At 44.7% G+C, this 27,745-nt stretch overlaps 1 protein-coding gene across 10 annotated transcripts in view; it reads left to right on the top strand.

Moving 5' to 3' along the window:
- The window catches only part of NGF (nerve growth factor), a 50,601-nt gene that overhangs the window by 20,143 nt on the left and 2,713 nt on the right, over positions 1–27,745 (top strand). For 3 of the 10 annotated variants that reach the window (XM_067727377.1, XM_067727374.1, XM_067727367.1), the window contains one exon: positions 22,110–22,233. Coding sequence is in view for 1 of the 10 variants with exons in the window: in XM_067727368.1 (XP_067583469.1) it covers positions 2,624–2,667; positions 22,110–22,233 (168 nt within the window). In the remaining 9 variants the exon portion in view is untranslated. Of the gene's footprint in view, positions 1–2,568; positions 2,668–7,362; positions 7,493–7,641; positions 7,908–22,109; positions 22,234–27,745 lie in introns of those variants that run through there. The other 7 variants (XM_067727372.1, XM_067727370.1, XM_067727371.1 and 4 more) reach the window with 7 other exon arrangements.

Genomic DNA, 27,745 nt, shown 5'->3' with positions numbered 1-27,745 from the left:
AAGTATTTACCACAGTAGCTGGCACATGTAAGATATCTGATAAATTTTAGCTATCATTAGCCATATATATATATATATATATATATATATATATATATATTTGCAAAAAATATATATATATATATATTTGCAAAAAAAAAAAAAGAAAGAAAGAAATAGGTTGGCAATGAGCAGATATCAACTGTTTTCTTTTTTGAATTTATCTGAGATACATGAGTGTGAAACAAATATCTAGGGCCCAACTCAAGTCTTCCAGCCTCCATCAGGTCTTAGATCTCATCCCAGTTACTCCTATAAATAATGCATAATTTGGTGAGGCAGAAATTTAGGACTGAAAGGAGTCTTAGAGATAATTGGTCCAGACCATTTTACAGATGTAAAATGAGCCCAGATGTGTGATGACTTACCGGATGTCACTAACAAAGACCAGACCAGACCCTAGGCCCCTGACTGTTTCCTGACTGTTTGTGCATCTCTTTTCACTCTGACAGATGGCTTCTTGGTTTCTCTAGTGGTTGATGTGTAAGGATACTGACTCCCCACTGGTGCCCTATACTACTCATAATATCACCCGGCACGTAGCATAGCCCCGGAGGTATAGCAGGTATTTGATAAATGGTTTGCTCAATGCAACTCAACAGCAAGTTTGCAGCCTCTGATATGCCAGGTATATGCTGGACAGTATAAAGGATAGGAAGCTAAATAAGACAGAGTGACTGCTTTTGAGAAGCTTCCTGAGACTGACCAGGGAAGGCACAGAGGGGGATGAGGGGGAGGGGGGTCTCAGAGCAGGAAGACTTGTTTAATTTCATCTACAGAAAAACGAAGGTCAGAAATTGAATCACGTAATAAACCTCAGTGAGTTAGTTCTCCGGGCTCCTTATCCCAGACAAACTCCAAATCTCAGTATTTCCAAAATTTACATTTACGGCTCTTGACCTCTCTCCTTTACCTCCAGATTTCCATATTAACCGCTTACTTGCACTCTTGTCCAATAGGGATCTCAAATTTACCATGTCCATACCAAACTCTTGATTTTGCCCTTGAAATCTGCTCCTTCCCTGGTGTTCTCTATCGCAGGAAATCACAGCTCCATCCTGCTGGATGCTAAAGCCTTGGAGTCATTCTTGATTCTCCTCTTCCTCACTCCTCCATACCCCAGTCCATTCGGGAATCCTGTTCACTCTGTTCCTTCAGTAGATCCCACTCACGGTGTCTTCCCACTGCCATGACAGCCCTGACCATTACCACCTCCTGCTGGATTGTTACAGGGGCCGCCTCACTGATCTTCCTGCTTCTACTCTTGGTCCCCACTGTGCAAGCTCAGCCAGAGTGCTCCTTTTAGAATATATCAAATCAGGTCACTTTCCTGCCCAAAGCCTTTTAATGGCTTCTTCTCTCCTTCAGAATAAAGTCCGAAGCCCTCACCAAGGTCCATAATGCCCTAAAAGAGCTGTCCCAGTTGCCTCTCAGATCCCATCTTCTGCCACTCTCCCCAGGGATCACTCTGCCCCAGCCGCAGGGGAATGTTTGCTCTCTTCAGCCGAACACGTTCCTGCCTCAGGACCTTTACACTGGCCATCCTCTCTGCCTAGAAGGTTTCTCCCACATTCCTGCATAGCTCTCTGCCACACTCTATTCAGATCTCTGTAAACATCACCTCATCAGAAAGACCTTCCTGTCACAAACTAGCACGTCCCCAATTTGTAATTCCCAAACCCTTATCATGCTGTTTTTTTCTAGCAGTTATCACCAAATGACATTTTGTTGGTTATTTGTCCTTTATTTTCTGTCCATATCCACTAGAATTTAAGGTCCTTTAAAGCAGGGAACTTTTTCACCTTGTCCACTACTGTACCCCCATATCTAAAATAGGGCCTTGGCAGGTAGTAGGTTCTCTACGTATTTGCTAAACAAGTGAATTAACAATATGCTGTCATTCTGTGTTTCAGTTTAGCCGTTTGTGTACTTATCTCATTACTCCAACTAGACCAGTCCTATTCCCCTCTGTAATTCCTGCAGTCCCTAGCATGGGGTACCTGCACGGAACAGGTGCTCATCACATGTGTGTTGAATTAAACTGAACAACTGCTAAGCACTACCCACAAATTATGTGACTTAAATCCAGTTCATGTCATCTGTAAGGGGCGCTGTGCCCAGAGGGTTTGTTAATCTTTCTGAGAGATGGTCCCAGTGTTTCTTTATAACTTAGGCAGCAACTCTGGGGAGACAGAGCAGCACAAATGGAGCTTTGTGTGCTGGAGAAAACAGAGGTGCAGTCACAGCAGAGCGAGCGTCCCAAGCCAAGCTCTGGGAAAAGCAACAGAGGCAAATGTGACCAGAGGGCTGACTGGCCCAGAGCCACCAAGGTCAAGGGTCTGTCTTAGAGGGGAAGGGTATACCATACATCCTCCACAGAACCATGTAGACAAACCTTGGTGAGTCAGACACACCAGGATTTTGGCTCCTGTCTGATTCTGCTACACTTCTACAGGACTTGACAACTTTGTTCCTCAACTTGGGAACTGCATCCGTTTGTTTGTGGTATGACCCAGGGTCTTTCTGCAGTGTCATCCTCTGGACCCATGCCCCCAAGCCCTGATACAGATGAGGATGTACTATCATGAGGCCCATTCCCAACAACCCGCTCCTTTGGAAGGAATCCAGGTACAAAATTCAAGGCTATACATTGGGCTAGAACATGACACAATGTACTAGGAATCATTTTACAAATTTATCTTAAAAGCAAAGCTACTTGCAGAAAGGGATTTAACTCTGCCTTCAACTGTAACCTCAGGCTCAGATGTTTAAACAGAAATAATTCACAAAATGTGTCACTGTCTGCTTGTATTTTCTCCCAATGGCAATAGAATATTACTCAACTCCCCAATTCACCATCAATTATTTTTAAACTGCTTTGTCTTTTAATAAAAACCCTTTGGGATCTGGAAGACTTGTTTCAAAAGTTGATTAGAAAAGGAAAAACAACTGTACATTTGAAAGCTATATTAAAGTTAAAAAAAGAAACTTTTAATAAGGTAAAGAAACAACATAATAGGCATTTTTGCTTTTACCTTTTTAGTGGATTGGTGCCCATACGTGATCCTTATAATTGGAAACTATGTAAGGAAACCCACCAAAATCAAAGCAAGTGCAAATTTACAAAAAACAAACAGCAGCTGTCCCAGATCATCTAGGGCTCTGGGGCCAGCAGTCTGCTGAGAATTTATCAAGCCCAGTTGAGCAGTTCAGGGCAAAAGACATTAAAAAAAAAAAAAGTACAAGCCCACTGGGAATATTAAGAAAAGACTCATCCAAAATTTTAAAAAATGTCCATCCAAGGCTTAAGCCATTACATCAGGCCAAGCAGGACACTCTAAACCAGAGAGGCAAAGAGGCCACTTATGAGAACTGCTCAAGGACAGCATAAAATGTATTCCGGGCTTTCCTTCACACAGCTTGGTTTAGAGGGACAGGACTTCTTTTTTCCTCTCTCTTGAAAATCCCCAAATCACAGTTTTATGGGCTCCATTATACTGTGTTCGAAGCACTGATCAATCCAAGAAATGATTTTCTTTGGATAATTTAAATTAACTAGTCTCAAAGCGAATTTCTTGGTGTACTGATTCAAATTTATGTCACCAAATCTTCAGTAAAAAATGTTTCCATGATCAAATAAGTTTGACCTCAGATAAGTGAATCCTTCTAGAGATTCCCAATGCATACTAGCACATGGAAAGCTCTGATTAAAGAAAGCTGTTTCTAACCCAACAATTCCCAAATGCATTTGACCATGGAACCCCTGTTTTATCAAATCTCTTTTGACATCCCAGGGGTGGGAAACACTGATTTTAGACATTCCTGTGATTTCAAGGCCAAGATCAAGGTCCACTTCCTGTTGAGATCATTCATTCACTTATTAAATGGACATTAATTTGTTGGCTTCTACAAACCAGGCTCTGTCTAGACACCAAGAAGAAAGTGTCAAGGTCCCTGCACTCTTGGTAGCTGTCAGTGTAATGGGAGAGGTAAACACGTGAAAAAATATCAACAATTCCATGCGATTGAGGCTTCTCTGAACCCCGTCTTTGCTAACAGTCCGTACAACACAATTTAGAACCCAAGTTATTCACTAAATATTTCCTGTGCTCTTGTCTCATCTCCTCCCCTATACTGTTTATTACTTGAGGGTTAAGCTTGTGCTTTATGCTTGTCTAGTATTCTCTCTGATACTGAGCATGGAATTGGACACATAGTAGGTCATCCAGGGAATACTACTTGATTGATTAAAGACTAAACTAGATGACCCCTGAGTCCTTTTTAGTTTTGCAGAGTTTCTAAGAGTTTTTCTCAAATATCGGTACAATCCTATGCCTGCAAAATTATGGTGAACCACAAAAGCATTGAATAATTCATTAGCTTTAGTTATCCAGGGGCTGTCTTGATGCCATAGAAGTAACAAAATTAATGGCCCTCCTGGAGCTGGCCCTCCAAATAGGCAAGGAACAGCAAACCAAAGCAATTTACTGTGCTTATAGACATAGCTTAAGTGTTAAATCTTAGTGATTGACCTTGTTATCAGAGAACAGCCAAGTTTCTGATTTTACATGTGGGAATCCTGAGGCTCAGAAGAATGTTCAGCTATTCACTGTAGAATTTAATACAGATTAGGGTTAGCCACAATTGGTAACACTAGGGGAGTTGTTAATTTCTTGCTGGCAATTTCACTGTAAACTCCCTTCATAAATTTCAGATTTGAACTTGGCATTGTCATCTAGATGCACATTTATTTGATTTACGTATGCTGAGTGGTTCCTCATCACACGATCAGTAAGCAGACAGCACCTCAGATACTTTATATATTTGAGAATTGTTCAGAAGCACAGAAACTTAATGTCATAAGTGAATAAGGAAGTGAATGTAGTGGGGATAAGTTACATTGGGTTCTATTATGACAGGGCAAGGTTTCTCAACCTCAACACCATTAACGTTTCAGCCCAGATGATTCTTTATTGTGGCAGGTGGTCCCAAACACTATGGGATGGTAGCAACATCTATGGCCTTTACCTGTGAGATGCCAGTAGCAATTCCCCACTCCACTGTGACACCAGAAATGTCTCAAGATGTTGCCAAATATCTCCTGGGGTGGGGTTTGGGGGTCACAATCACCCTTGCTTGAGAACCACTGACTACAAAAGAACCCCTGGTGATTAAAGTCAGTGCCAGACTTTTTTTTTTTTTTTTTCATTTTGTGGATTATCTGTTAGTATGTGCCCAGAGCATGGAAATCAATGCTTACTGTGCTTTAGAACTAGATAATTCCTTTTTTCTAGCCTGTGTGGCCTGGGACAAATTACCTAACCTCTCAGAGTCTCAGTTCCCTTGTCTGTCTGGGACGTGCAAGTGAGCCACACACTGATAAGCCTCTAGTGTTATTCCTGGAGAGGGGCAGGCATGTGTTCAATGTTCGTGCTACCCTCCTCCCAACCTTCCTACCCCTCTTCCCCCCAGCCCCCTTCCCCCAAGCCTGGGGTGAACACAACCAAATAATATGCCCTACAAATAGCTTGGTGGTTTCTTTACAATTTTTTCCTTCCATAGAACAGGTAATCAGGAGCTGCCATTAAAACCAAACCTTATGTGAGCTTTGGGGGAACAGAACCGCCTAAGTCCACAATAGATGAAGGAGAATCCGAGTTCCCAACTATTTGCATATGTATCCAAGAACTTCCAAGCATAGACAGCGTGTCCACAGACATAGAAACCATCCATCAGTTTCTTATTCTGTGTTCAATGCAGTACAACTGTAGCTTGAGTAAACAAAGAGGCTGCTCACAGACTGAGCATGTCCCCCACCTGCAGCCACCCAAAGTCAAAAAATAAACCTGGTGGCTTAGTCAGCAACACCGACTGCTCCTCTGCAGAATGCAGAAGCCCAGGCTCGGCACCTTGAGGGGAACATGAACACAGAAACAAATCTGGTATCACCTGAAACCTGAAGGGTTTACAGAAAGAACATAAGGAAAGGTTTATGGACCTTATTTTCATTATAAAGGCATCATAATGACATTATGAACCATTTGGAAAATGGGGGAGAAGGGAAGGAGATACCCAAAGTTCTAACACTCAGTACAACTGTTTTCATTTTAGATATTTACTTCCAGGCCTGGTTCCTGTGCGTGTGTGATTTCCCTTGGCTGCAATGATCTCATACATGGTCTTCCCTAACCCGTCCCCCCACTGCCATTCCACACTAGATTATAAGCATTTATCCTTGTTCTTACTGCCTTCACAGTTTTCATATTTAATGACTACACAGAAGTTCTAGAAAAAGATTTTCTGCCGAGTAACTAATGAACTATCCCACTATTGAAGAACCTTGGCTTCTGATTTTGCAATTATAAATAATTGAGGGAAAAAAAGCCATGAGTATAGCTCTTTCCTTCTTAGGATTATTTTTGTGGGATAAAATCTCAAAAGTGGGATTAATAGGTGAAATCTATGGACATTTCTACAGTTTTAAATATACAATTGTCAAACTTTTAAAATATGTTATTCTGATTGTAAAAGCTCTTTGTGGCTCATTGCAAAATATTTAGAAAATACAGAAAAGTATAAAGAATAAAACATGGGACTTCCCTGGTGGTCCAGTGGTTAAAACACCGTGCTTCCATTGCAGGGGGGCACGGGTTCGATCCCTGGTCCGGGAACTAAGATCCCCCATGCCACAAAAAAGAATAAAACACACTCACCCATAATCCTTTAACTTGACTACTGCTAACATTTGCTGTATTTCCCTTCAGTCTTTTTTCCCTGTGTTCATCTTTAATATCTGCATCTATCTAAAATTTGTTTTATTTTAATATTATCCACCTGCTGTTAAAGACTATCTACCTGTCCTCCAGCAGGGCTGTGTTCTAAAGTCAATGTATAAGGGAGCAGTGAAGTGTAGCCAAATTTACCTTCAAAAACCCCTTAGGAAGTCTCCATGCTGAAGTATAACAATGGCTCTCAATAAGTTTAACCAGCTGGTTTTTCCTCCAGTATGGGAACAGACTGCTCTTTCTTCAGTGGAGCACCGGATGTAGCTGGCTTGCAAAGAGGCCATATTGTTTAAAACAGACGAATCTTTCAGACCAAATCTGCCCAGGCTCACAGAAGGAGAGGTGGATGGGAACTGACACTGATGGAAGAATTGTATCTCCACCTCCTGTGCTGGTTTGGTGGGATTACAGAAAGACTCACTCTCATTATTCACATTGTAATTCATTTTCTCTCTTTCTCTCCTTTCCTTCCTTCCTTCTTCCCTCCTTTTCTCCCTCCCTCCTTTTATTTGTTCTAATTGCTGATAATTTACACAAGCTTAATACTCTTATAATGAGAGGCTATGACATTTATTCAGCCTGAATTGAACATGGCTCGTGACAGGGAATTCTACCTCAGCTGGCAGCCGTTTCCCTTTGCTGGATATCGTTGGCAACCTAGTGTTGAGGTAGGACCCGCTTCTCTTCCATTTCTGTGCTTTCGACCCAGTTGTTTCTCCTGGAACGATGGAGGGCATCTCTTCTCCCCTCCCTGTGGAAGGTTTCCTGAATCTGTGACATCGTACTTCAACCATTTTTATTATGGGGTGGTTTCCAGATGCCCCACCCTCCTGGTTTGCCTTTAACGTTTGCCTCACTGAGAAGAGAAGGATCGTGGGTCTTGGGCAGAGCCCGTGGTTTCCCCCTCAGTTCCTTCACTGACTGGCTGAGCAGCAGTAACAGGGGAATGGCAGTGCCACAAACGGAGTGGCGGAAGCACACCTCCAAGACAGCCTCTCTGCAGCTCCAGCCCCAGCAGCTTGCATCTCAGATTTGTGGATGACACCTGGTGAAGCAGCGATGCGAGCCCAATGTGAAATCCAAGTACATCATCATTTATCTGTGTTTGTATTTGGTTAGGGGTTTTATTAATGACAGAGGATTTTTTTTTTTTTTTTTTTTTTTGCGGTACGCGGGCCTGTCACTGTTGTGGCCTCTCCCGTTGCGGAGCACAGGCTCCGGACGCGCAGGCTCAGCGGCCATGGCTCACGGGCCCAGCCGCTCCACGGCATGTGGGATCTTCCCAGACCGGGGCACGAACCCGTGTCCCCTGCATCGGCAGGCAGACTCTCAACCACTGCGCCACCAAGGAAGCCCAATGACAGAGGATTTGATTAAACAAAGTTTACACTATAACCAAGTCCAGCTGGATCTGTGCATCAGTGGGAAGCCCCAATTCCCCTGATGTTGTCCTTTAGTCCTTTTCACTCACAGTTTCTCTTCCAAGGCATTTTCTCTGACTGATAGTTGTGAGGTCACTCAATCACATTTATTTTAAGGGCCGGTCTGGCACACCCAGCATGGCGGCTCTGTGATGAAGGACTTCTGTGTTGAAGTCGCTGTGTACCCTAGGATATGGCCTTACCCTAACCTATGGAGCAAGATCTCTGTGTCGTTCTGCCAAGACAATGCTACCATTGGGTTTGGGCTCAAATTTGGAATTTTTCCAGCAAAAATCATATTCTAATAGACTGTTAACTGAAACATCATCAGAATTATCTTGTACGGTCACCAGAAGACAGATCGGTGAAATCTGGGTTCTTCCGGGGGAGTTGCTAATTATAAATGGCTCTGATTACCTTTTGCTTGGGCTATTTCTCCAGGGAAATCTAGGAATCACGTCTCACCGGCACAGGCTGAAGCGTGTGTCTGTTTGTGACTTGTGCGGGGATTGCTTCCCTCTCACTGGAGCTGAGGCCAAGGCCATCTTCAAAGTCTTCTCTCAATCTGTGTGTCTTTCTTCCATTTCCTTCTTCCTCTGGTTCCCCTCTCCTTGCTTTGCCCTTTGGGTCCCCTCTTCACCTTGTTTCACTTTGCCCACTGCCCTCCGTCATTTTCTTTCCCTCTCTCTCCTCTCTTTTACTGCCCTTGTACTTCCCCCCACTCTCCTCCTCTCTCAAGTGCTTCTTACTATATAGTTCCATCTTTCTCATTCCCTGTCTTCAGTTTCCCTCTATGATGACATCAGATTTCCTAAGGGCAGGGCGAACCCCAGCTCACTGAGTTTGTCCCAGTGCCTGCAGGCATTGGGCTGGTCTGATTCCATCTGTTCAGAACTCATTCATTCATGCCACAAACACTCTTCAAGCTCCAAGCTGATGGGAAATGAGAAAGGCGTTTCTCCCTGTCCCTGACCTGGACCCAGCCCCAGGCTGGCCCCTAACTGAAAGCTGCAGATCCTGCACCAGAGCCAGGGCCATCCTCAGTGCCAGCATTACTCAGATCCCCCATGGTGCCCAGTGGGGACGGGGCCAAGCTGCATAATTCATGGCCAATGTCTGCCCTTCTGGTGTGTCTGCCAAAGTGTCGCTGTCAGCCTGTAGGTGACAGCTATTGCTCACTGGTGAAGAGCCTTCTTATGATTTGCACTCTTCCTGCTCACGCTTATTCTTGAGACGTTAGAAGACAGCAATCCTGTCTCTTTCAAAGAGAGTTTCTGAAGGCTGTAGGCTGGTGGGCTAAAGAAGCTGCCAGATTTTCACCCCAGAGCTTAAAATAAAAACCATTAATCTGCTGCACATAGAGAAGCATGATTCCTAATATTAAACCATTTACTCAGTTCAATGTAATTCAATGTGGCAAATCAGAAGGAAGTGCTTCTCTTCTGCCTAGCGTCCTATCTGTTTTTCATAGCAAGAGATTCTCAGTCTTCTTGCAAAAGACCATTTCATTTACTAACAGTGAAAACAACCATGTCTTCCTTAAAAAAAACAAAACAAACCAACATACACACACACACTCGCACACACAAACCACTGGTGGTAGCTCACTCAACCCCTTCTCTGCCTTTGATTCACTCCTATTATATATATATGAAGTACTCACTGCTGAGAGCCTGGAGCCTGGATGGACAGTTGAACACTGATTGGGTAATTCACACAGTTCTGGGAAATAAAGTCAACAATCCACAGACTGAATCCACTTCTGGATGCTCCTCCACCAAGGACCCTTGACATTCAGTCTCTCTTTATTTCTGTTCAGAGTTGACTGTTTTCCCGCATCCCTCAAACCAAAGTTATAGCTTGGTAATTTCTTGTTTTAGAAAGTGACAAACACAGCAGGCAGAGAAAACACTGTATATTTTGGACTAAAAAATGAAATCATTAGGGTAAGTTTCTATTCCTGGTGACTGGAATTTTACCCTGGTTCTGATTAAGCACAACAAAGATATTATATGTGATGTTTTCCTGTAAACGTATGAGATGGTTTTCTATGGCATGTCCATGAATGGAAATATTTAACAGACTCCACTTGGCCCCATCAGTCTCTGGCTTGGTCTTCACACCCAAAAAGCCAACCAACAGAGAATCACAACCCAGCCCAGAGTGAGTAGTGCCTGTCTTGCTGTGTTTTATTGTTTTTCGGTTTTTTCACAGTCTCACAATTAAGAGTAAATCTTATCCAGAAAATGTATGAGAGTACATGGAATAGACACATTCCCATGTCTATAAATTGCTCAGTAAGAAACAACTGCACATTCTAAGCATCTATCTTCTGTACCTACATTACTGTCAGAATAGTGGGTCCATCCAGAATCTGTTCCTTGGTGGTTAGAGTATTTCAGCGAGGAGGGCATTTCAGTGACTGTGGGCTCCCTCAGGTTGTAAACAAGGAGAGTCTCATGACAGAGAAGTGGAGAAGTCAAGGTATTCTATAGATAGGAGATCACCATTCGATTTTTTTTTTTTTTTTTTGCGGTACACGGGCTTCTCACTGTTGTGGCCACTCCCGTTGCGGAGCACAGGCTCCGGACGCGCAGGCCCAGTGGCCATGGCTCACGGGCCCAGCCGCTCCGCGGCATGTGGGATCTTCCCGGACCGGGGCACGAACCCGTGTCCCCTGCATCGGCAGGCGGACTCCACCATTCGATTTTTAAAAGCAATTAGGTAAATTCAAGAATAGAAAATATGCAGGATCCCACCTATACGTTATCCATATCACAGAAGCAGAAATTGGCCATCAGTACAAAGCCCAGAGGACAAAGCTGTCGCTCCTTTGAACAGTCACATTTGTGAGCAGTCTGGAGAACAGTGACGAGGAGTGACCACAGAGCAGCCCTGTGCTCTTGTCCTTCACACATCCACTAAGCACTTGGACTTCCCCACTTCACGCCGAGTGCAAGTTTCCTTATCTGCAAACTGGGGATAATACTGATCTCAGAAGATTTTTAATAAGTATTTAAAAAGATAATCTCTAGAAAGCCCTTAGTAGAGTATCTGGCACGTAATACCCAATAATTGTTATTTATTATTAGTGGTCGTAATTGTATTCACTTCTAACCTATGGTTTATGCTAGTGAAGTACTTATCATATTTTAATGCATCGTATTACACCACATTTAATTTTACACCTAAAATACAGGTAATTCCATCCTTATTGATGCCTCTCAGGCAGCCTAAGGGAGAGGCTTAAGGGGCTCTTCGGGGGACTTCTATCCCACCCCCACCCTTTTGCCCCACAAGCCTAAACTCAAACTTCCAGTGTCTGAACAAGTGGATAAGGAAGAAGCACCCCAGGGAGCTAAACTTCTCCTGGGACACTGGCGGCCCTTCTCTGGCTGGCACAGAGGGGCCAGTAGGGAGCCACACTCGGGCTGGCCTTTAACTCCCAGGGAACTCCCCTCTTTCAAGTGGGAGCCAATCACTGCATGGAGTCCCACTAGTCTGAGGAGTACCTCCTGGAACCTGAGGGGAGGGCTCTGGGAGAGCTTTCCCTCCTGCAGGGGCCTAAACACAAAGTCAGATTGTCTTCAGATTATGAACAAATAGAAAAGCTCAAAGGTGGTCGGCAACAGTGGTGCACTGATCCTCAAACAATGCACAGGCAAATGGAAGAACCGGCCTCATTTTGGAGGACGAGGTACCTAGTTCCTTCTTTACCTTTTGAAGTATATGTGTGTTTATATATAACGTCCTTGAATAGTCATAGATACTCTTCTTTTGAGATAATTTTATCAAATCTAAACTAGATAATGTCATCTATATTACTGGAAAAACAAAGTTAACAACAATAACAAAACTCAGGAAAAAGAAAGAAAAAAATACAACTTCCAGAATGGGTGCTGGAAAACAGTATGATGGAATACACAGACGGAAAGCAGGAATATTGATTTCTAGACCCAGCTCTGTTCACCACTCAGTTGAGTTATATGGAACATAAACAATTCACTTAACTACTTGGAAGAGACTAAATGACCCCCAGTCTTGACCCTCTTCTGGCTCAGCCTAAGAGGAGGCCTTGAGGAACACTGGTCAGACTTCCCTGCCTGACTCCAAAAAGTTCTTTAATCCTTTAGTAGTGGTGGTGGTGGTGATGCTGGTGATGGTAGTAATGGTGATGGTGGTACTGATAGTGGGGGTGTGGAAATGGTGATGGTAAAATGGTGGAAGTGGTGATGCTGGTGGTGGTGATGGGTGATGATAGGATAGAGGAGGTTGTGGTGGTCATGGTGATGCAGGCAGCCAAGGTGGTGGAAATGACAGTCATGGTGGTGGAGATAGTGGTGGTGGTGGTGACGGTTGAACATAATGCTTCCATGCTCTATGGCTCTGAATAAGAGACTTGTATAAATGCTGTGATAGATTCGAGAAGTAGGCAGAGGGCGGTGGGGCACTTAGGTACTAGGACTTCATGAGCACAAGTGCACAGAGCATCTGGTGCTGGTCTCTGCCTGTAACTACAACATGTGCATTTCGAGGTGCTTCCTCTCTTGGGGACAATGCAAGCAAAACAGAGATGCTTAGGCAGACATATACTGTTCTACTGGCTGTAAATTTGGGGGGGGGGGACAGTTGTTGAAAGGTTTTTGCTTGTTTTATGCTTTATTTTTAAATTTTTATTTATTTTTGGTTTTTATCCTTAAAAATGTTTCAGTCTGTATTTTGGGAATAGAGAAATCAGGTCTGCTGAAAGAAAGAAAAGTAGAAGTAATTAAAAAAAAAAAAGCTGGGGCTGCAAGTCCTGGACACAGACGGGTGGACACAATGCAGGCAAAGAGGAAAGCCCTGCATATACAAAGTGCACCAAATCCGGTTCAGGCAGGGCTTAAAAGGCACCGAGGCCGGGCACGTTCACACAGGAGGGGTAGGTGCCCTGGGACAGAAGGTGAGGGCCAGAGCTGGGCCCAGAGGGAGCTGGGGCAGCCATTCAAGCACCCGCCTTCCTGGGGACAAAGGGTGACACTCTAGACCAGATATGGCGGGATGAGCCCCTGGAAGGCCTTGGAAGGGCAGCTGTGTTTCACAGACAGAGGCCTGGAGCCAGGAACTCGGCTGATTCACAAAGAAAGGAGTGAAATGCTAACAAATGGTTTTCATTATCATCGTGCAGCCTCCACCCTCATTCCCTATGTGTGTGCTCTGCTTTTTTCTTTCTTTGCTTCATCTTTTCATGGGTTGTAACTAAACAATGAGGTGACTGCCATCCCAGTGGATTGCACAACATAACCAGTGGCTGGACTCGAGCATAGCTTTCTCCGAAGAAATTCTGAACTAGAAAAATAAGCAAGCTGGAAATAAGGAGTTTGTTCTGCCCAACACCTGTGTGCTTTTTAGTGCTTGTCATGAAGTCGGAATGAGGGGCTGCTGAGAGCTAAGACACTTGGTTCCTCAGCGGTGCACCTGTCGGCCCAGCAACGGGGCATTCTCCTTCTTAAATAAAACACCACAGCGCCAACATGAAAGGGGGGCTTACCCAGTTATCCAGGAATATAAATTGGGACCACTTGTTATTTACCAATATCGTATGAAATAATGATTTACTTTGAATAAACTGGTGCAGCTGTGGGAAGAGTTTTCAATTCTGTTCAATAAACATTCATTAAGGGCCTAACCTCTGAGACTGCCCCATGGAGAGAAAAACACCCAAGACCTCCAAAAGTTAACGAGCCAGCAGATACCTAAATCTGTCCCAAATCCCTGGCTAACTGAGCATAAATTTGACCATGAAGATACCTCCGTGTTTTATTCTCCTTGTGATCCACTTTCCCTGTTAGGCAGCAATCACCCTAAGCAAAGATGCTATTAACTGTACAGGGCCTGGCAAGTTTTAGTCATAGCTGGAGTAGCTTCCTGCCCCTGACTACGACAAGGCTGAAGAAAATGGATCATTTCAAAAACAAATGTCTTAGTTCGTTACTCAGCATCTTTGTCAGCAAATGACTGCAGATAATCATCCTGCAGCTGCCGACTGACTGTGTTCCACACTTGCTCAGACGGGGCCACTGAGCATGTGCCTGGCCAGCCATTCCAAAATGACTGGAATACAGACAACAACTGTAACACAAACAGGATTTCTTCCTGCCAGAGACAGCCAGACCAGGGCACGGGATGGACAGGAGGCATTGCCTTCTGTTCTACACCAAGCCTGCCAGTAACCCACTGCCTGATTATAGCTGAATGTCTTTAATGGTATTGATAAGAATAGCTAACATTTATGTATCACCAGCTAGGTGCCAGCCACTGGGCTAAATGCTTATTCTGTTTAAGCCTCTCAACAACTCAAGGTAGAAGGTATAATTATTCTGACCTTTGAGAGGAGACACTGAGGCACAGAGAGGTTAAGTCACTTGCTAAAGGTCACACAGCTGATAAGTGGTGGGGCTAAAATGCAACCAGCCCCAGGCCTCAGGGCCTTGTTTGACGTGGCCATCAAGGGAAGTGCAGAGTCACTAGTGACCCTTTCTTTACAGCTCTAACAGCCTATAATTCTGTAAAATAACAACTGAGATTCTAAAATAAATAGTTTTTATTTCTTTGAATCTTAAACATCTAAACTTACCTCTTGAGTGGCTGAGTGTCTGGTTTCTTTCTCTGTGTGTGCGGGGTGGGCGGGGGGTGATGGAGCGGGGAAAACTGTCTGTCTTCATCTTTGGAATTTCTAACTACCCACAATGTTCTGGGTCCCTGGAGACGATGCACTCTGTGGGTTCCTTGTTAGCTCTGGAGTAAATTTCCCCAGTGCAGGGTTTTGCTCTTGTTCATGATGTCACGGTCAAATAAAGCCTAAAAGAAGAAACACTAGAAGTTTGAGAATGTTCTGAAATATAATTGTATGAGAATCAAGTGACTTTAGGAGGACAGCAGGTTTTCATCTCCTCTGACCTTTCCTCCTGGGGTAATGAAGGAGCTAGATGAAACTCTTTAAAGTGAGCTTTAAAATGCCCATCAAATAGCCCCTCATTACAGTTAACCAGTCCGCTGACATTCTGACATTCCCCATCAGGCGTATATGACCTGTGTAGTAGGCGCCCACTTGGGGCTGGGATAGTTAAAGGCATACACAGGAAGTAGCTAAAACAGCCCAAAGACCCCTGACAAACACACAGGGAAATAAATTCTTCATTTCCAGCTCTTATCTAGGTAATCCTCCGGTTACCTAGAATTCACATGTGCTGCATGCCTGGGCAAAGCTGGGCCAAGTTATCTCTTTCATACTTTGAGTCATTTTCTGGGTGTGAAGTCAGCAGACAAGCCAGGAAATGTCAGCACGGAAGAGTGAGGGAGTTGTCACTCCAGGGGGGCTGTGGAGTAGGATGGCATCTGACGTGCCCTTGGGACTCGGTGTCCCCAGGATGTGTTTGGTGCTGGCTACCTGTGAGCCATGTTTCCTTTGATGCAGGGTGGTTGGGTTGCAGCAGTTTTTGCAGTAAGATTGAAGTCCAGCTGCTCAAACAGAAATGGCCTCATCTCATGGACACTTTGAGTAAGGGTGACCTTTTGCTAGGATCTTTACATTCAAGCCCCACAGCTTGTCCCTTATCCCTCTTTAATGGAAGGATGAACTGCCTGCATTTTAAAAGCCCTAGAACACTGTGTATCTGTTTAGCCAGGACTTTTCCCGGGTCTTTTTCAGGGCTATGGATCTTTAGCTTGTCTTAATTTCTGAAGTTACATCTGAATTGCATTACAGACTTATGTGTTGTAATATTGCCTGACCTGTTGCTTGGGAAACGTACCATACACTGAGAGGAAAAGGCGAGCTCAAGAAGAGCTGAGGACATTGAATCCTATAAAGCAAATGGAATAAAGAGCTTGGATCTGAGTTAGCATTCACGGGCAATGTTTTGTTTCCATTCATGTATTCTGTCCCAGGTGGGCATCTCGGTCTACAGTGGGCTGAGGGCCTCAGTAGGCGCTGGTATCGTTGGATGTAAACTTTGATTCCAACCAACCTGAGAGTCCCCCTTTCCCTCAATACCTCTTAGTCCCAAGTATTAGAACAACAGTCAGGAAAGGCCCAATGCGCAACTGAAATGGATCTTTTTCTTGTGGTTTAAGGATCAGCCAGTTGGAAACGAGGAGATGTTTTCTTAGGGTTGCAGAAGGGTTTGAAACTATTGGATTGTTTCTGGCACTCAAACGTACATTATAGATATATCATTAGTATTACTAAGCTGATGGGCTACACTACAAGGACTGTTATTTACTAGCATATTCTTGCAAAAATGTACTGCCCACAACTGTACAATGGAAGGCTGCTGTGTGTTTAGATGCCTTATCTTCTACAACATTCGTGTCATTGTAATTACCCACGTTACAAAAACCTCTCCGTGGTATTGGCATTGCACAGCTCATGCATCCACAGCTCATGAATCCAGTCGGGTAAATACCATGCAAATTGTGGCCTGCCACACACCCCAGAAGGCCACGCACGTTTGTAGCAAATGCTCTTTGATTCTGAAGCTCAGGGTCAACACCATGATGACTTCTTCCTTGAGCTGCCTCTCTGGGAAATGCTAGGAAGAGTTTGTAATTTATCTGGGCATCTCCAAAAGAGCCACAGGACCATTTCTCTTTTAGAGAAAAGTGGCAAGGCACTTTAGAGTTGTCAGCATTGAAACTTTCAAAAAGAACAGTGGTTTTGCTGAACCTTAATGTCTTCCTAAGTCCTTATTGCCAGAGGCTATTTTCCTATTAGATGTGCCAAAACAACTAAACAGTTAAAACACATCAAATGATCTCAAAATGACCCAAACTGAATTTTTCCCCCCCAAAAAAAGCTCCTAGTCAGCAGACCCCACAGTCATATTCCGTACGAGAAAACGTCTGGTTAGGCTAAAAATGAGGAAAACACACTTTCAATGTAAAAGATTTCAAATTTTCTTTGTGTATAGGCTCAGAGAAAGAACTAACAGAGGGGAGAATTAAGGGGAACAGTTACAGCAGTGAAAACCACAGCGACAGCACCAAAAGTTATTATTATGCCTTCAGCAACATGTTCTTAATGCCCAGCCTTTCTAGTGAGTTTTCCCAGCCCACAGAACTCCAGCAGGTGGAATCTAGGAGGAAAGAGGCTGCAGTTCACTCCAGCTGCTCTAGCGTTTTTGATGTGGTGTAAACTGCTCTTGGGACTAGCCGTTGTGTCCCAGCACCTGCGAGGAATGAGAGGTCCAAGAAGTCTTTTTGGTCAGGCATCCCCCAGTTTTTGGTACTAAAACTGTCAGCAAATAATCATTGGACTTAATAATAAGCTAACCATAGCTCCAACACCAAAGAACATTTTAAGTGGCATGCCAGGAGTAAAAAGAAAACTTTCCAACTCACAAATGTCAATTATATCTAGACAATTGCCGGGGGTGGGGAGGTGGGAAGGGGAGACAGGGGCAATATCCCCCTGAGAGTCTGCAAGCTATATTCTCATACCTTCTTGTTGCCTATGATGTGACCATACCTGCACTTTATATTTTCTGAGGTATATTAATTTCTTGATAATTTTTCTTAATTGCTAGCTCATCAAAGCCAATGTCAAGTTTCCCATTCCTCCTGTACAGCTGTGATTCTCAGCCCTGGCTTTTGCCTGGGGTCACCTTGGGAGCTTTACAAAACAGTTTGTATTCTGAAATTGACCAAAAGATCATTGAGACCATATGAAAGTGAAGGGGAGGCTGAGACAAGTGTCAACAGAGAGGGCCATACAAACACGCTTAACCTCAGGGGGTCTTCAGAAGATGCCTTAGCTCTAGCTGACTCAGGTCTGGTTGCTCAGGGGTTCTGGGGCGTGGTCTAGACATAATGTGGATCGTGAAATGGAAAGTTATAGTCAAGCAGGCACCCCACAGCAGTAGGCTGACTCTGGGTTATCACTCTCTCTCAGCCCTGGATCCCTCACCCAAGGGAGAGGTTGCAATTGGAAGGGGACCAGAATGGGACCCTCCAAAACAGTGATTCTCAAATTTGGATGTGCGTAAGAATCACCTGCAGAGATTAAAACTCAGATTGCTGGGTTTCACTCAGCATTGCTAGGCCTATGGTAGAGCCTAAGAATTTGCATTTCTAACAAGTTCCAAGATATTGCCAGTACTATGGTAGACCTCACTTTGAGAAATACTGCTTTAAAGCCTGAGACCCAGAACAGGCCAGCATTGTCCTGGTCTAGAAGGGGTACACCAGATTTCAATAGCATTCTTTCGTGCCCTGTAAGAAGGAACAGAACACTGTCCTGAGATTTATTTCCATGCTTTTATAAAAGTGTGAAAACTGTCTAAGTGATTTTACCACCTGAGTTTAAGAATAGATACGCATTTGGGTTGTTTGTTCCTAATATCTTTGCATTAGAAATTGGTAATATTTAAATCGGATTTAATTTCAGAGCCCCCAACCTCCACTAGCATAAGACTAAAATCAATGACAACAATATCTATGAAAATCACTTAGTGTTTCAGGATTCTGGGCCGGAAATTGCTCTCTCCAGTAGTAAACTACCGGTACCTACACTGAACAAGAGAAGGCCAAAGACACAGGATCTCAAGTATAGCAATCAGGCATCTAGATGTGGTTGGCAGGAGACCCTGGCGTGCAAAAGTGGCTTGGCCCAGAGGTTGCAGATATATGGCCAGGGAACCCTTTGTGGTCGGTCTAGAGTTGATCCTCCAAGAAGGCAGGTCTGCCTAGGAGTTGTGGAATGTTTGATTTAGATCGACATTCTCTCTCCTTCTAATCAGCTGGATTGGAGGCCATCCTGCCTTACAGTGGAATATATAGAATATTTTCAAAGAGAGTCACTCCTACTTCCCTAATTGTCCCAAAGATTAAAGTGTAGGCCTTTTGTGTCACATAGGAAGGTACAGTCAGCAGATAGGTCACAGCAGTGAGCTCTGCAAGCTCCTAAGTACCTGCTACTGTATAAGGCCCATCACATACCTTTCTCACCCTCCCCCAAGACTCCCTCTTAAGCCATGTTGGACTTCTGGGGCTCTGTGATGCCTTTCCCTTTTTCCCTGATGCTCTCCTATTCATCCTTAAGAACCCTGCTCAAATGTTCCTTCCTCTATGAACATATGTCTCTGGCTAATCTGGCCAAATAAAACAAACTCCTCCCTCCACTATGTTTTCCATATCATGTCAGATATCTATCATACTTAACATATTGTGCTTTAAATGCTGTTCATGTGTTTGCTTTCCTTACCTCTAGCTTACTTGCTCTTGGAAGTTGAGCTGTGTCTCATTCTTCTTTGCTTCCCTAGCACTTAGCACAGTGGCTGGTGCAGCGCCTCCAAGTTTAGTGTTTAATTAATGAAATAAATAAATCCCAGTGTTTGGACAGGCAGGAAAGCATTCCTTAAGCACTCAGTAAGGATGCAGGCTGGAAACACTAATGCCCATAGAATCACAGGCGATCAGAGCTGGAGGAGACCTTAGCTATCATCCCTGCTGGTTCCTCATTCTACGGAGAAGCCTCAGAGATGTTTAAAGATACTTGGCAACTTACCCACAAATGAGAGCAAAATGGGCCAGGACAGAGCTCTGTAGATGCCAATCTGGTGATCAGTCGGGTTTGTCCAAACACCCAGCTGAAGGGTTTGTGGACCAGATCCTCTTCCCATGAGTGATGCAACAAGACCCTAGAATACTCACCTCTTGCTGTGGGGAACCTGCTATCCTCCCTCTCCTGTGCTCAATGCAACCCTGAGGGAGCCTGAAAATGGTCTTTGCTACGGAATCTAACTTTTTTTAGGGTGTTTGAGTAAGTGTTCATCTCTAGGCCTGAACCACAGTTGAGTACGTGTAGGTTTTTCTGGTACTTCTAGAGGAAAAATGATATTCTGAGTAAAGTGGGTCAGAAAGAGGAATAGTAACATCTCAGTCCTTAATTTCATAACTTCTAACAGCAGGAAAACCACCCAAGGCCCTTTCTACTTCCTTGTCCTCCAGCTCCTCTGTGTGATCAGGGACTTGGGGGCCATGGTGGCTTCACTGACATTTGCTTCCATAGCACAAGATGAGAGGGGGTGTTGCAGGAAGATGGGGGGTGGGGGTAGCCCCCCACTGGGAAGAGGCTTGATGGGAAAAGGGGTTTGGGAGTTGAAAAGACAATCTAGACAGGAAGGATAAAGATGTCATTCTACAACCTTTTTGGTGGGAGAGCTACCCCACCCTATGACAAGTTCTGCAATAGACATAACCATTCATTCATTCATTCATTCACAAAAAATGTCACGTAACCCTCTAGCTTAAAGCCTTCCACTCCCTTCCCACTGCCCATAGGGTAAAACCATAGTTCCTCCCTACATCTTTCTACCTCTCCAACTCATTTCTTTGGTCTCTTCCCTACATGCTCAGCATCTTTGACTTGTTTCTACCCCAGAGCCTTTGCACTTGCTGTTCCTTCTGCCTGGAATGCTCTCTCCCCCATTCCTTCTCATCCTTCAGATATCAACTTGAAGGCCACTTCCTCGGAGAACTCTCCACTGAGCACCCTGTCTACAATGGCCCCTCACTACACCCTGCTATCACCCTCTATCCTCATACACTGCTTACCTGCAGGGCATGTAAAGAATCTGAAGATGTTTATTCACACAAGACTATAAACTCCACAAAAGCAGAGACCTTGTTGATCTTATTCACTGCTGGGTCCCTAGCACCTAGGAGAGTACTTGGCACATAGCAGAAATACGTGCTCAGGAAATGTTGTTGAATGAATGAATGAAACACCTACATACACGAGGTTTATAGAAGTAAAAGAACAGACACCTACCATTGCTTCTAGGAACTACAACCTAAAATTGAATAGAACTTTTGCATCAGCTCATTGCATCAGCTCCCTAGCTCCTGATTCGTAAAATGTGACTTTCCTAAAATCTGAACTCTGAGATTGGCATCCTAGTTCTGTAACAGCTCTCTGTTATCTATCAAGTGGTCAGGTTGCCTTCTTTGCCACCATGACTTGTTCTAGATTCTCATCAAAACACCAACATGTTCTCAATCATCAGGACTTTTTCTTCTGAGTAATTTACCTTAGTTATGCTGGTCCAGAGTTGGGTCTACTGTATCTGCGGGTATAATGTACAGAATAATTCCATTTCAATCCTGGATTAGGGGACTGCTAGAGCAGGACTCTGATGTGGGACTAGAAGCACCGACACTGCGTGTAAGATCAGCCATAGACTGTGTCCAGGCAGAAACCAAGAGCTCTGGCACAAGAGTGAGAGGCAGGTGCTGCCGCAGGTCTGTGCAAGTTCAGGCCCCTGGCAATTTTGGTAGCTGAGCTCTGTCTTCTCCTTTGGTCCTGATGCTGGTAAAGTCCCAACACTCAAGAAAACAGGGTTTGGGACATCCCTGGTGGCGCAGTGGTTAAGAATCCACCTGCCAATGCAGGGGACATGGATTCGAGCCCTGGCCCGGGAAGATCCCACATGCCACGGAGCAACTAAGCCCATGCGCCACAACTACTAAGCCTGTGCTCTAGAGCCCACGAGCCACAACTACTGAGCCCACGTGCCACAACTACTGAGCTCGCGTGCCTAGAGCCCGTGCTCCGCAACAAGAGAAGCCACCGCAGTAAGAAGCCCATGCACCACAACAAAGAGTAGCCCCCGCTTGCCACAACTAGAGAAAGCCCGCGCGCAGCAACAAAGACCCAATGCAACCAAAATAAGTAAATTAATTAATTAATTTAAAAAATAAAGAAAGAAAGAAAACAGGGTTTGTTGTGTTGGCCCCTCCCTCCCCTCCTGCTTGGGACACAGCTACCCGTCCACTAGAGAACGTAGTGAAGAGCCGATCTAATGCCAGCTCTCTCCTCCCACAGAGTCCTGGCCCGGGGTCGTGCAGTCCAAGGGGCTGGATGGCATGCTGGACCCAAGCTCAGCTCAGCGTCTGGGCCCAATAACAGCTTTTCCGAAGGAGCAGCTTTCTGTCCTGGCCACACTGAGGTAAGCACCTGAGAGGCATCTGTCTCACCAAGGTTCCTAGCTCTAGAGCTGCCAGGACAACTGGAAATGAGCCCCAGGCTGAGGATGGGGCATCAGTGCCAGCTGTTAATCAGCAGGGACCCGGGTGGCTCCTAGTGACCCAGCACATGTGGCCCTCCTAGCTCATCTGGAGAGGACGTCGCCCATGCTCTCAGGCTGGCCCCATGGCTTCCAAGGACATGGTAAGAGTCTGAGCCACACACCTCTGAAGGCACAGAACACAGGGTCTCAAATAGACAGTGCCAGTCAGACCCTCCACACAGCTCCTGGTCTGTCTGAGCAGGTGATCTTATGAGATTGAAGGTCCCTGATCACTCTTCATGCCCTTGGCCGTGGAGTGGAGGGTGGGGAGAGCTCCAGGTCTGAAGACAGGGGTGAGTTCCACTTCCACCAGGCTTCTGCCTGTGGTCAAGTTATTTACTATTACTGTCTCTGTTTCCTCCTCCTTAAAATGGGAAGAATAAGACCCACCTACTAGGTTTGTTGTGATGGGTAATGAGACAATTAAATTGATCGTGATGTAATTATGATCTCTCCTCATTCATTTTAAGATGTGTCTCTAAGAATTCAGACCAGTAGATTCTGTTTCCATTCCATCCTGGAGTAGAGAATAAATCCACAGGTGCCTGCACCTGCTAGTGCTTTCTGGCTGCATATTTCTATCGTGGGCATTTTAAGTGCTTTTGGATCAAGTCTGCATGATGTCTAGAAACCCGATAAATAAGATATAAAACAATTAAATGTCCAACTATTCCCTGGAATCTGGATTTATGGCTTCAGGACGGTAAAACTCACATCCTGTTGAACAGAATTTTCATTTTGATGTTGGAGGTTGAGTAAACGCAGCCCAGGGCCCATCAATTACAGTCCGCGTGTGGCCTCAGGCCTCTTGCCTCTAGAGCAGCTGAGGCTGAGCAATGCCAAACGCCCACGTGCAGAGCCGGCCACTCACTAGCTGCATAACCCCAGGTCGCTGATCCTCTCCAAGGCCCATTTCTCTCCTCTCTAAGGTTCAAGGATTGGACTCGATGAGTGGTTCTCAGAATGTGGTGTCCAAACCAGCAGCATCAGTATCACCTGGGAACTTGTGGGAAATGCAGATTTTCGGGCCCCACCCCAGACCTACTGAATCAGAAACTCTGGGGGTGGGCTCGGCAGTCTGTGGTTTAACAAGTCCTCCAGGTGACTCTAATGCACTGAACCTCTGGCCTTGATCAACTCTGACGTCCCTTCCAGTTCACGCTTCCCCATAATAAATTCAGCTTGGGAGATGCTTGCAGAGGAGCTGGAGTTTTTTCTGTCCGTGCCTTTCTGCGCTGCTGCCTCAGGGATTTCTCCCTGGGAAGCTCACTCCATGCAGGCCCCAACACCCAACTGAGTCCCAGGCTGAAGACAGCAGCCAGTTTACGTTGCAAGTGGAGGCCAAGTGTAAAACAAGAAACGATTCCTGACCCGCACTCGTAATGTGGCGAGTGAGATGGAGGAGGAGGCTGGATTTCCTCAGCCACGAGGATTTCCTCTTCTACTAACGCTTAGTGACCCTGGTTCGCTGATCTAATCTCTAGCCTGAGAATCACTAACAGCTCACTCTCGACACTCCTCCCGCGAAGGCAGGAATTCTCTCTCTCCCTCTACAATGCACCTCCAAAGGCACGGTCGCCGGGCCCCCCAGCGCCATCAGCTGTCCTGGCCACAGAGGTGGACCAGTTGTTTAGCTCTGCCCAGCAGCTTCATCACCTATTCAGGTGAGGCCAGAACCTGTGTGAAATCATTCACCTGGTGCAGGAAACTCCTCTTATTATTGGAGTGTGTGAACCACTGGAAAGCCACAGAATGTACCTTTGGCCTGGGAGAGGGTGAAGAAAGCTGGGCGGACCTTGAGTAGATGGATAAAAGGCCCCTGACGGGTCCCTCAACTTTTAGTCATTTATCTTCCATTCTGGTGGGAGCAGAACAAACACAGAACATTCACACGTTAAACAGAACATGTTCCATCATGTGAGCTCCTAACTGCATCTTCCCCAGCTAATCATCCCGCTCACAGGTCTCTGCTTAGTGAAGCCCCAGTGAGGACTGTCATCTCTTCAGAAGAAAGGCTTCAAAGGTTGTTTTAAAAAATAAATAAAACTCCTCCCCTGGTTCACGTCAAGGAGAGAATGTTCTTTTGTAGACAGTGCTTTGTGCTTTCAATTACTAGAATAGAAAACACACTAATTTTTCTTTTCTTTCTTATCCACTCATGACTTTTAAACAAAAGACTTTTTTTTTTTTAAAGATTATAGGGGCATTCTGTTATGAGTAAGTCGATTAAAAAAAAAAACCTTTTACTCTAAGACCCAAATGAGAGATATATTTGCAACATTTTAAAATCTCAATGAAACAATAAAACAATCTCTCCACGATGCAAACCTCCACTGTGATCAAATGCCACCAGGTACCACAGGTTATCTGGACAGTGCAATGAGGAGTAGCGCATTAGGCTTTAAGAATTCTGTGTAGTCAGTTGAGTAGAACCAGCAGAGTTCTAGGCAGGGCAGAAAATTTTATACTTGCTTAAACCCAAAGAGTGTCAGAGTTGGAAGACACCTTAAACATCACCACTCAGATGGAGAAATTAAGGGACACAGAAGGAGGAGACTTGTTCACACACTCACTGACTCTTAAGAGGTGGAGCTCCCTGCGAGGGCTAGGTCACGTGCACACGACAAAGATGGACAGGATGCGTTTCTGCCTCCAGGGACTTTACCCTCTAGGTGGGAGGATAAGAGGGGAATACGTTGCCATAAAAGAGCATTAAGAGGTGGATGGACCTAGAGTCTGTCATACAGAGTGAAGTAAGTCAGAAAGAGAAAGACAAATACCGTATGCTAACACATATATATGGAATCTAAGAAAAAAAATGTCATGAAGAACCTAGGGGTAAGACGGGAATAAAGACACAGACCTACTAGAGAATGGACTTGAGGATATGGGGAGGGGGAAGGGTAAGCTGTGACAAAGTGAGAGAGAGGCATGGACATATATACGCTACTGAACGTAAGGTAGATAGCTAGTGGGAAGCAGCCGCATAGCACAGGGAGATCAGCTCGGTGCTTTGTGACCACCTAGAGGGGTGGGATAGAGAGGGTGGGAGGGAGGGAGACGTAAGAGGGAACATATGTATATGTATAACTGATTCACTTTGTTATAAAGCAGAAACTAACACACCATTGTAAAGCAATTATACTCCAATAAAGATGTGAAACAAAAGAGATATTTTTTATCACTTCATAGCAAAAAATCCATGCTCATCACTATATCGAAATCAAGGTAATTATTAGTTATGCTTCCCGACCTTATTATTTTATACATTAATAAATAAACATATATATTACTATATCTCAATCTTAAAAAAAAAAAAAAAAGAGCATTAAGGAAATGCTTTTAGAGATGGAGAAGGGAGAGAACTGGTCTCTTTGGAAATAGGAAAAGCTCCCCAGTGGAGGCGGCTATTATGGTGGGTGTTAAAGCCAACAGGAAGGACTCTAACCAGCGGAGGTGGAGAGCAGAAAAGGCACAGGGAGGGACAGAGGGAAGAATGCCTGGCACAAAAGAGTTTGAACCAAGGGCAACAGGGGGGAAGCACTGCCTCTGAGGAATTCTGTTTGCCTGGAATGCAAAATATGTGAAGGGAGTAGAAGGAGAGCAGGGTCTGTCTGCCAGGCTGAGCAACCTAGTGGCATACTAGACAACCACTCACCACTGGATCCTTTGAGCAGGGTGATATGATCAGAGCACTTCTTTAAGAAGTTAAATGGGGCAGCCAAGGATGGTAGGCATTGGGAGAAGACAGATGAGGGTACAGGACATCAGCTGGGAGACTGTTCCATGACCTGAACCGGGAACATAGAGGTGAGAATAGAAACATAGAGGTGAGAATAGAAAGTATAGTTTCAAGAGATACTACTAAAAAAAGAGAAAAGAGTGGCTATATCTATATGTATAACTGATTCACTTTGCTGTACACCTGAAACTAACACAACATTGTAAACCAACTATACGCCAATAAATTTTTTTTAAAATACAAATAATAAAAAAAAGATGCTACTGAAGCAGACAAAAAGGGCTGGATGGAGGTCAAAGAGGAAAGAGAAGAGTCCAGTCATGGGTTGAGGCTTGGAGCTGGTGAATGAAGGAATGGTGGCTCCAGTAACAGAAAAAGGAAATGCAGAGAAACATGTTTAGGAGGATGGGGAGAGATGCTCACAAGAGAGAGTAGCTGTGGAACTAATTCATAAATCATCAAGTGGCCCCCAATGGGGCAGCTTCTGTTGAGTAACGAGGAGGAAGGGGAGAATGATGATCCTAGTGAGGATTATGAGAACAAAGATTTTTGTTTTGGATGTCTTGCATTTAAAATGTCAGCATCCATGGGGAGTTGCCCATCAGGAAGCTGGGGATTCAGAATGGGCTTTCAAAAGAGGAGTTGGACCAGAGATCCTGGCATGGGCATCAACTGCACAGAAACTTCAGTTGACTCCTTAGAAGAGGATGAGCTCACCAAAGAGGGGACTCCAGAATGAGGTGGGAACCTCTGGTAATTGGAAATAGGGAGCAGTATGTCCCTTATTACCATCAAAATCCTACATTTTAATCTTTTAGTCATTTCCCTATCCAAATTCTAAGTGTTACTAACATGGATATAAAGGGATGAATTTCCATTTCATTTCTTCTCCCTTCATCTACCTGATGAGAGATAATGTGTACTGAGAGGCAGAAAGAAATGAAACAAGAAAAGGCAAAAGCAAAGGGCTTGAATTAGCTGCCAACTGACTAATCAGCTGGACACTTATCTGCAGGACCATTAGCCAGCACAACCAGTGATGGTCGAAAAGTCAGATGTGTCACTGCTTCCTCTGCATGGCTGGCTGGAGAACTGGAGCAAACACAAACATTTTCCCAAGTAACCAGAGAGAGATGAATTTGGTGGTTTTATTCTTGGTATCTCATCAAAGAGCTGTCTATTTCCAGCTGAATAGAAATACATTACAGAGAAGAATGCATCACTTTAAAACAGATTAGGAACGCAGCACGTGGTCACAGGCACAAAATCCAAAAGAAACCAGGCATCATGGTGGAAAGAAGGCAGATGGTGAGCTGCTCTGGCCATACCCATTCACTCTCTCATTCATTTTCCTTACAGAGTTTGAGGACCTACTACATGCCAGGCACTGCACATGGCCCCCGTAAATTCATATTGCACCGCTTCCAAAGTGCTCTCAGGGAGACAGACATGTAAACGATTATCCACAGCATGCAGAGAGGCCGCAGGGTTATGCACAAACCACCATGGGAGACAAGGGGTGGAGTGACTAGTGCGCAGGTGGATGAGACAGGCTCTGCCCTCTGGGACCTTGCGGCCAGTGGGGAGACAGGCTCAAATATTAGTCTTGAGAAGAAGCCTGACAGAGGTAAACCTACGTGCTAGGAAAAG

Source organism: Pseudorca crassidens, chromosome 2, assembly GCF_039906515.1.
Source record: "Pseudorca crassidens isolate mPseCra1 chromosome 2, mPseCra1.hap1, whole genome shotgun sequence".
NCBI classification, from domain to species: domain Eukaryota; kingdom Metazoa; phylum Chordata; class Mammalia; order Artiodactyla; family Delphinidae; genus Pseudorca; species Pseudorca crassidens.
Note: the sequence above shows the minus strand (reverse complement) of the source record. Positions and strands in the feature narration are given on the sequence as shown.